General features: G+C 34.9%; 2 protein-coding genes across 2 annotated transcripts; one reads left to right on the plus strand and one right to left on the minus strand.

Annotated features, from left to right (window-relative positions):
- Positions 1–587: 587 nt before the first annotated feature.
- Positions 588–4,316, minus strand: LOC141674730 (uncharacterized). Its single transcript, XM_074481432.1, has 8 exons — positions 4,195–4,316; positions 3,857–3,935; positions 2,803–3,657; positions 2,374–2,440; positions 1,132–2,023; positions 951–1,050; positions 730–876; positions 588–632 (listed from the first exon to the last, which is right to left on the minus strand). The coding sequence occupies exons 1-8, from the start codon at positions 4,314–4,316 to the stop codon at positions 588–590; spliced, it is 2,307 nt and encodes a 768-aa protein (XP_074337533.1).
- A 2,700-nt stretch (positions 4,317–7,016) lies between these two features.
- Positions 7,017–9,116, plus strand: LOC141674731 (uncharacterized). The gene is made up of 5 exons (XM_074481433.1): positions 7,017–7,240; positions 7,833–7,856; positions 8,006–8,528; positions 8,603–8,828; positions 8,911–9,116. Exons 1-5 carry the CDS (start codon positions 7,017–7,019, stop codon positions 9,114–9,116), a joined length of 1,203 nt encoding a protein of 400 aa, XP_074337534.1.
- The last annotated feature ends 300 nt before the right edge of the window (positions 9,117–9,416 follow it).

The following is a 9,416-nucleotide window of genomic DNA, read 5'->3' on the forward strand; positions in this document are numbered from 1 at the left end:
GTGTATGTAATTAAACTCAAATTAAAGTAGTTAAATTAATAGAAATAGTCTTTTGTACACATATCATAAAAATTTCAAAATTACACTAAATCATCGTTATCACTTAATTCATCATTGTCGTTCTCATTGGTGTCTTCGTCTTCTTCATATTTTTTATTTTCTTCTTCCTCATTAGAATCCATCGAATAGTCATTTTCAAACATCCTCAAGTCAATAAAGAAATTTAAGGGATCCCGAACAATAACTCTTTCGACGTGTGATTATGAAGCATTCGACACTTCATTTTGTAGAGCTTCATCATTAATTTTGTTCCTTTCTTGAGTTGATACACTTTCATCAACTTGTTGTCTCTTCGTTGTTAGAACCGTGTACCATGATGATTTCACATTCAAAATATTTGGTGCATAGTATACTTGATGGGCTTGACTAGCTAGCACAAAAACGTCTTCGGCATTTAGTTTTGATTTCACATCCACCGTTGTCATCCGATGTTTATCAACTTTGACATGTTTTTTATGATCAAACCAATGACATTTGAAGACCATCACTTAATGCCCATTATGATATAAAAGTTTTAAAAATTTCTTTTATTCTTCCGTAATAGTTGCCATAACATTCCTGATAAGAAGTTCCTACAATTATAAATGTTTAAATTTAAGAATAAATGGAAATGAAAAAGTACAACTACGATATTAAGAAAAAAATGAATTTCTCACCTATGACAATTACACCGGAATTTGGTGAAGTGAGCTCATTTGCGTTTACGCAATCAAATTTGTAACCATTGCACTTGCATGCTTTATAAGACTCCACTTTATTCAATGGACCTCTTATTAGGTCTATGAATTTTTCCTTGAGCTTCTCATCATCTTTGACCTAAAATAAATGTGAGAAAATTAATTTATCCGAGATTTATAAAATATGTGGCATTTATAAAATAAAATGCATACCCTTCTTTCGAACAAATCTCTGAATTGTTCTTTTTGAAATTTTTCCTTTTCTGCATCATTAAAATGTTGGTATTGTCGTTCTACCAACTTTTGGAATTCACTAAATATATTCAAATTAAAACAATCAAAATTTATATTGTAAACTAAATTAAATGCAAAATTAATACTAAAAATATCTTACCGCAAGTACTTTGCAACCTCGGGAGAATTAATAAGAATATAGTATGCCACTAGTTCATATTCATCACCACTCAACATTTTATCTTTAGTCCGTAGACTAGGATGTGTTGGATATGTGTACACTTCTAACAAATTGTCATCATGAAACATTCGAGGGGCCTCGTTTCTTCGTAATTTATTATGCATTATTCCTTTTTTGGAATCAAAATACAACTTGCAAAAGTGTACACATTCATCCTCAATATAGCGTTGTGCCATTGAACCCTCCGCTTGAGCTTTGTTTCCTACTTTTAATTTCAAGTTGTGCAAATATCTTTTAATAAAATAGATCCAACGCCCATTAGCCGGCCCACCCAACTTACACTCGGTTGCTAAATGTAGTGGAAAATGCTCCATAGGATCAAAAAATCCAGGAGTGAAGACGGTTTTAAGTTTGGACATTATCCTCGCTATATCTTTCTCCATTTTTTCCAAATCCGAGTACTTGAGAACTGAAGAGCATAAATCTTGAAAAAAGTTGCATAATTCAATGATATGATCAGCTACATGCTTCGAAAAAAGGTCACGAAAAACGATAGGTAACAACTTTTGCATGAAGACATGGCCATCATGTGATTTCATACCGCGAATGCAATTTTTCGCCCAATTCACACACCTAGATATATTTGAGGCATAGCCATCTGGAAGTTTCAATGACTCAATCCACTTGAACAACTTATGAATTTGTTCCTTTGAAAGTGTGTATGATGCATGTGGTTCAGTGCCATCACCTCGAATCCACAACTCACTGTGTACACGTAATTCTTGACAATACTTTCTCGATTTTGTGTTATCTTTCGTCTTCTTTCCATCACCAAGAATTGTGTAGAAAATATTATCAAAGACATTCTTTTCTGTGTGCATAATGTCAATATTATGACGAAGGCTAAGTGTCTCCCAATATGGAAGCTCAAAAAATGGAGAAAAATGTGTCCAATTGTGTTTCACCCCGTAATCCCTTAGTTTTTTCTTATGTGACTTTCCTGGAGGGGAAACTGTATCTGCTCACACATCACCTTGGCTCGGCCCCCTGAATGTCTGGCACAAACTGATCGTGTCTCTACACTTCCAAATTTAGTACTCCTTCGTAGGGGATCATCTGACTCCAAAAAATATCGAGCAGTGCCATAAAAACTTATTTTGCCACCATGTTTGAGTTGTTTACCTTTTACTTCTCCCATGCAAACTGGACATGATAACTTACCTTTGGTGGACCACCCGCTAAGCATTGCAAGTCCAGGAAAGTCACTAATCATCCATAAAAGTGCCGCCTTCATGATAAAATTTGTACGTGAGAACATGTCATATGTTTCAACCCCGGTATGCCACAACACTTTCAATTCATCAATTAAAGGTCTAAGATAAACATGTAAGTCTTTTGTCGGATCTGTCGGTCCGGGATTAAGAAGAGGCATGAATATATATGGAGCCTTTGTACACATAGATGGAGAAAGGTTGTAAACAACAACCACCACAGGCCATACTGTATACTCCTCCGCGTGCTTGTCACGAAAGGGGTCAAATCCATCTGTGGAGAGCTCGAGTCTTACATTTCAAATCTCATTTGAAAATCTTTGAAATCTTTGATCAAATTGTTTCCATTCATCTCCATCCGCTGGGTGACTTAATTCACCTTCAACTGAAATTCTATATGGTGCCATCTCATAGCTTTTGCAGTAGTCTCGGCCATGAATAAACGCTGCAATCTCATGGTAATAGGAAAGTAATGCAAGATTTTTCGTGGAATCTTCTGTTTTTTAGGATCTTTCTGCTTCTGGTATATGTCTCCATTGCATATATCACACTTTGTCTTGCCACTATGCTCCTTGTAAAATAACATGCAATCATTCTCGCAAGCATCAATTTTCTCATATTCCATATGCAATCCTTTAATCATCTTCCGCATGTTGTAGTACTTTTTGGGCAATTTATGATCATCGTGTAGTACTAATCCAATGAGATGAAGCAAGTCATCAAAGCCATTGTTACTACAATTATGCTTATTTTTCCACTCAAGCAACTTCATTGAGAACTCCAATGTTGTATAATTGGCATTGTTTGGATAAATTGGTTCAGAAGCGGTATTCACCATCTTGTAAAAATGTTTTGCCGTTTCATTTGGTTCTTCCTCAAAATCCTCGCAATCATCAAAATCATCCTCATCATGTGCATCATACATATCATCGTCTCTATATCCAGAACTCGTTCCAACCTCGACTTGTGATATATTTTTCTCCCCATGACAATCCCATGTAGTATACCATTGCACGATACCATATCGATACAAATCATTTTTCACGGTACTAGGCTTCTTAAAGTACTTATTTCCACAATCTCGGCACGGACATTTTATAAGACCGTTATCTTCTTTTCTGCTATGTTCTATAGCAAATTCAATGAATCTATCCACACCGGCTTTATATTCTTCCGTTAAATATTTTGACTCATTAAACCGGTTACGACCAATCCAACTACGATCGGATGCCATCTACAAATGTGCACATACGTTTAATTATTAAGCACTAACAATATCAACATTTTACACTATTTATCATCCTATTGGAAAAATTAGTAAATAACAATTAATATTTATCAACAAATTCAAGTTATATGTATAAAAGTAATGCAATTATATTAAAGAAAAGATACAAACACAAAAATAAATGAAAATAGATAATTATACTTACTTGATGATTAAGAATGATCACATGAATGTAAATTGGGTGGAAAGGGGGAGAAGATGGGGGAGGAAATGGATAATTGCGGCTGGTAAGAGAAAGCTAATAAATTCAACCGATTTCAGAAGAAAAAAGGAAGCGAATAAATACAACGAACCACGGTCGTATTTGGAGCTACTAAATTCAACCGAATCCAGAATAAAATAGGAAGCGGCTAACTACAACTGAAATCGGTCATAAAATATTTTCAACAAACATCGGTCGTAATTAATTTTCCACTCCAGCCGGTCGTATTTAATTTTATGCCACCGTCGGTCGTATTTAGGAGTGTGTATTTTACAACTAACCGGAAAAATTCCACCTCTTTTGGCGCCGAAATTGGAAAAAATGCGGGAAATGCTAAATTCGACCGAAATTGGTTGTATTTAGGAGTGCCCAATATTTCAATAGACGGGAAAATTTCCTCCATTTTTATGGCAAGGGTAAATTCGACCGATGTCGGTCGAATTTACGAGCACCGCTAAATTCAACTACCAGCGGTCGAATTTGTTACTAATTTCGACCGCGCTAAATACTACCGGACTTTTATACAACCGATTTCGGTCGTATTTAGCCGCACCTTTATTTTCTACCATTTTCAGTTGAATTTGACTTCGGTTGTATTTACGCGGTTGAATTTAGCCTTGTTTTCTTGTAGTGGTGGAACAAGAACTCAACAACTGCACAAATCTTTTCTTGGGTTAATAGAAACTTTAACCCCAGTCACCTATTAGCTAAAATTGCTAGGTGTCACTCAATTTACCGATTCTCTAAAATTTTAACCACTCCAACATGGTCTTTCTATTAGCTAAAATTATAGCTATCAAGGTTTCATCCTCCAAATTTTGTTGATTTTCTTTCTATTAGCTATATATGTTCCACCTCATCTCTCGCATTTGTCTTTCTTTCCCACTGCTCACTTTTCCTTTTTACCACTGTCTCATTTTTCTGATTCTTGCTTCATGCATCAGTTCAATATTTTGTTATTTTGGCTTGTTCTTTAATTTGTTCAATCTGCAAACAAATTTTATTCTCGAGTCATCAAAGCCTTTCTGACTCGGCCTGGCCCGGCCGCCCTTTAAAGTTTTGGCATATGAAAATAGTTGAATTTTTTTACCACTTGTGATCCGGATGAATCTACTGCTGAATTTTGTTGCAACTTAAGCTTCACAACTAACTGCCTGTCTATGTTAACATACCCATTAGTCACTTGTCTTGAATGTGCACTCCTTGCCATTTGGAAGCTGTAATTTTTTTGCATGGTAACCTCAAGTCAGTTGCAACTCTCGGACCACTCATTGAGACAATCGTCAGATGCAGCCTCTTCTGACTTCTGACCTTCTCTACCAAGGTTTCAAAAGTTTTCAACATTTTAAAGATTTCAAAAAGGTCATCAAGAAATCTTTAACATGTTTAAATGTCATGAAAAAAGTCAGCCAAAAAGCTTTAACGTGTTTAAAAGGCTTGGATTTAGTTATTTTCCTTCAGACCCCTATTATTTCTTTCTAGTTGTCTAATCTTTATTGGCTTCTACTTCTGAACATAACGGTGGTTCAACCTAATATATAGACCTTTTATTTTTGTAGGTCATGTTTTCCAACTGTGAAGCTCATCCTCCAGATTCAACTGGATATCAAGCTCTCAGATTTCATCCATGAGATATGATTACTTCGTGAAGATGTGATGAAAGTACAGCTCTTTGTATGTTTGCAGATCACATGATTAAAGTGTTACATCTATAACTGGTCATTGCGTTTAACTGACGGATGACTTGCTCTGTCGAAGCGTGTGCTTATGTTAGTGTTAAATAAAAATTGTAAATGATCATTTTTAAATAAGTATGTCTGGCTCCTTGTAGGCTCTTCAGGGAGATAATTGTGCTGTTCATGTTGACATTGGACTAATATGACTGAGAGAGTACAATCAAATTATCAAGGGGAAGAGGTGATTGCAGGACTCTTCGGTACTCCACTCATTATAACTTTATTGTTCTTTTTTGATCTCTGTATTGAACTTTATTTGATTACTTTATTTGATTTGGGAAGATAATCATTTTATGTAAAGTGCTAACAATGATTGGTTTAGCAAACCAACAATAAACCTCTGTGCAAAAGCAGCCGTTTTTTGATTTTACAAGAACCTGTTATTATTAAAATAAATGCAAAATTGCGCGTAATGAGAGGTCAGAGTTTATCTCTATTAAATTAGATACACATTTGTAATACTTATAAGCGTAACTATATTACAAAACAAATATATAATGTTTTAAGGAAAAGTCTCTAGCAGCGTTTATTAGAAGTAACTAATACTAAAGAAGTAATCATGTTCCAACACCGTGTGTAATGTATTAACAAAATGTACATATAGTTTAAATTATTTGGCATGACCAAATTATTTTTGGAGAATTGTGTTAACTATTAAGTATATGTTTATATTAGTATCTTTTAACAAAAAATATTTGTCATCGACAAAATTACTAAAAACAAATAAATTTGTTGCTATTTTATATAATTTTAGAAGACTGTTTTAGCATAACTTTGTTTTATATTTATTTTCATCGAGCATAATATATACATGGCATCTTGTCCCATAATCTAATTGACTTCAGATTTTCAAACCTTCCTATTACTTATCTTTGAACAACAACAATGCAAGAAAAGACTATATTCTCTTGATGAAAGCTCCTACTCTGTATATAAAACATCAGTAGCACCCTCAAGTAACTTAAACTTGTGTTAGAAAAATCTTATTTATTTCTGAAACCTGTCTTTTTCTCTGGCTCTTTCTATTATTTCGAACCATGATTGATCTTCAACAGGATACTGATAGATTCAGCCTTCCACCATCCCGTCAAGTGTGCCAGATTAGCAGCAAAGGGACTAGTTCAAGTAAACAATTTAACTTTTGGGGTCGAAAAGAAACCAGGAAGTGTGAGGGTGATGCTGATTTACAAAGCTCTCCAATAGAGTTTCAAACAGAGAAAGGGGACTAGAGTGCTTATTTGCCTCCTCTCTGGGCTTGCAAAAGCAACGTGAATTCAAATTTGCTGCCACACAATCACAATTATAGTTCTCCTTCCCCAACATCACACTTGCAGGCGATTCAAGATTGTAGAAAAGAGCTAATGGAAATGGTTAAGGGCATGCCCGAATCTTCTTATGAACTTTCCCTACAGGATATAGTAGATGATGGGAAAAAAAGAAAGGAGGTAAAACAAGACAACAAGAAGAAAGCTAAACAAAATAACAAAAAAAACGGTTTAAAGAAGCATTCGAGGAGTCAAAGCATGAATGATGAGGTTTTCCTGTTAAAGATGTTTCTCCCATCTTGCCTAAGTTGTAAGAAGAAAACAACGTTAGAAAACCACTCATGGCCTGTTTGGATAGCCACGTTTCATTTCAAATACTGGATTTCACTCAAATTTATTGTTTGGATAGATAAAAAACTTGGATTTGTATTTGGCCCAAATTCTACCCATTTAAAATCAAAGCCCATATCAAAGGATTTCAAATAACAATTTTACATATGTCATTCCAAATGAAAAATAGCCCAAATATTATATCGGGCTACTCACTTACACTCTCTCCACCAATCAATCTCTCATTCGATTCTGTCTCCATCGTCTCTCTCCCCCCCTCCCCCTCCTCTCTCTCCATCGTCTCTCTCCCCCCCTCCCCCTCCTCTCTCTCCACCGTCTCTCTGTCTCCCCCTTATCCCCCTTATCCCTCTATTCGCAATTCTCGCACTTCTGTTTTTGCTTAATCCATCAATCAACATGAGGTATGCTACATGTGTTTGTGTATCTATACATATAACAACAAACTGATTCAATATATATACACACGAATACTTATTAATTTCAATTTTTTCTCACACACGCAAAAGAATTGATCAGATCTATATGTTTTAATAGGAAAATAATTGATTTTATTGGTCCTTTTTGCAGTTCAAAAGAGAATTCAGCTCAAGGGTTAGTATTTACACATTTTTCTCTTTTTATTCTCTCTAGATTTGTACTTTCTATTTATGCCTTTAATGGCTGCAACTTTTGATTTTAATCGAGTACGTCGTAGTTGGATTAAGTTAATATTTGTTTATTTTTTCTTACTGAAAACACAGAAAATTTCATGTCTCTAACGTTTTACGAAAGCGTCCAAGGGATAATGTTGACAATGACGAGGATATGGAATTAATTATGTTGGTCGTAGGTTTTATTCAAGTCGTAGTGGCAGCATTATATGGCCAAAAATATAGGTTGAAGGAGTTAACATGGAATGTTTACGATCGTTCTCAAATTAGGGCTACTTGGATGAATACCTTAAAAATTGATAGGAGATGTCGTGATGAATTGCGTCTTGATATACCTCGATTTGAGAAGTTGTGTCACCTTTTAGAATTTAAGGGTGGCTTAGTAACTACAAAACAAGTCACTGTAAAAGAAGTTGTCGCTTTGTTTCTTCACATCCTTGCACATGATTTGAAAAATAGAACTATACAAGCTATTTTTGCATGTTCTGGAGAGACAGTGAGCCGACAATTTCATATAGTACTTGGATCATTACTCAAGCTCAGGAAGGATTACATAAAGAAAGTAGACCATTCCACTAGTTATGTTGATGATAACCAGTGGAAGTGGTTTGAGGTAATCTAAAAGTCAATTTCTAATTATGTATGTAAAATTCAAAGTGTCTATTATTAAACAAGAACTTTATTTAGGGTGCTGTTGGAGCTCTTGACGGGACACATATCAAAATGATTGTCCCTGTTGAGGATCGGTCTCGCTATCGAGATAGGAAAGGAGATATTAGCACTAATGTTCTAGCCACTTGTGATCCAGATTTATGTTTCACTTATGTTTTGTCTGGGTGGGAAGGGTCGGCATCAGATCCTCGTGTACTTCGTGATGCACTTCGTAGACCAAATGGTCTGAAAGTGCCTAAAAGTAAGAATTTGATTTTCCTTTGAATCTGGTTAGACACTTTTAGAAAATGTAATAGTAAAATTGCTTTAATTATGTGATGCAGATAAGTATTTTCTTGCGGATTTGGGCTATTCTAATTGTGAAGGATTCTTAACTCCTTATAAACATACTCGATACTATTTGAATTTATGGCATGGAAATACTCCCACGAATTATAAAGAACTTTTTAACTTGAGGCACTCTTCCGCTCGCAATTGCTTTGAAAGGGCTTTTGGGTTGTTGAAGAAGCGTTGGGCTATATATTTTTAAGATTGTGTTAAAAGATTCTGTAGTTCAGATGTATTTTTGATTGTTTACTGATGGATTTTAAGTATCTAAGTTGAAATGAAATTCTACTTATTGCCAAACAGTATTAGGAATTTGAAATTCAGGATTCGAAATTCTTATAATTACCAAACAGGTTATTTGTATTTGAAATTCCAAAATTCAAATTCTCCATTTGAATTTCAATATTTTAAATGAAATTCGCGTTTCCAAACGCTTCCTCAAAGGTTTTAAAATGCCTTCATTTGCTAGATATGTGAAACCAGTGGATAAGGAACGGTGGAG

This window comes from Apium graveolens, chromosome 7, assembly GCF_009905375.1.
Source record: "Apium graveolens cultivar Ventura chromosome 7, ASM990537v1, whole genome shotgun sequence".
In the NCBI taxonomy this organism is placed as follows: Eukaryota; Viridiplantae; Streptophyta; class Magnoliopsida; order Apiales; family Apiaceae; genus Apium; species Apium graveolens.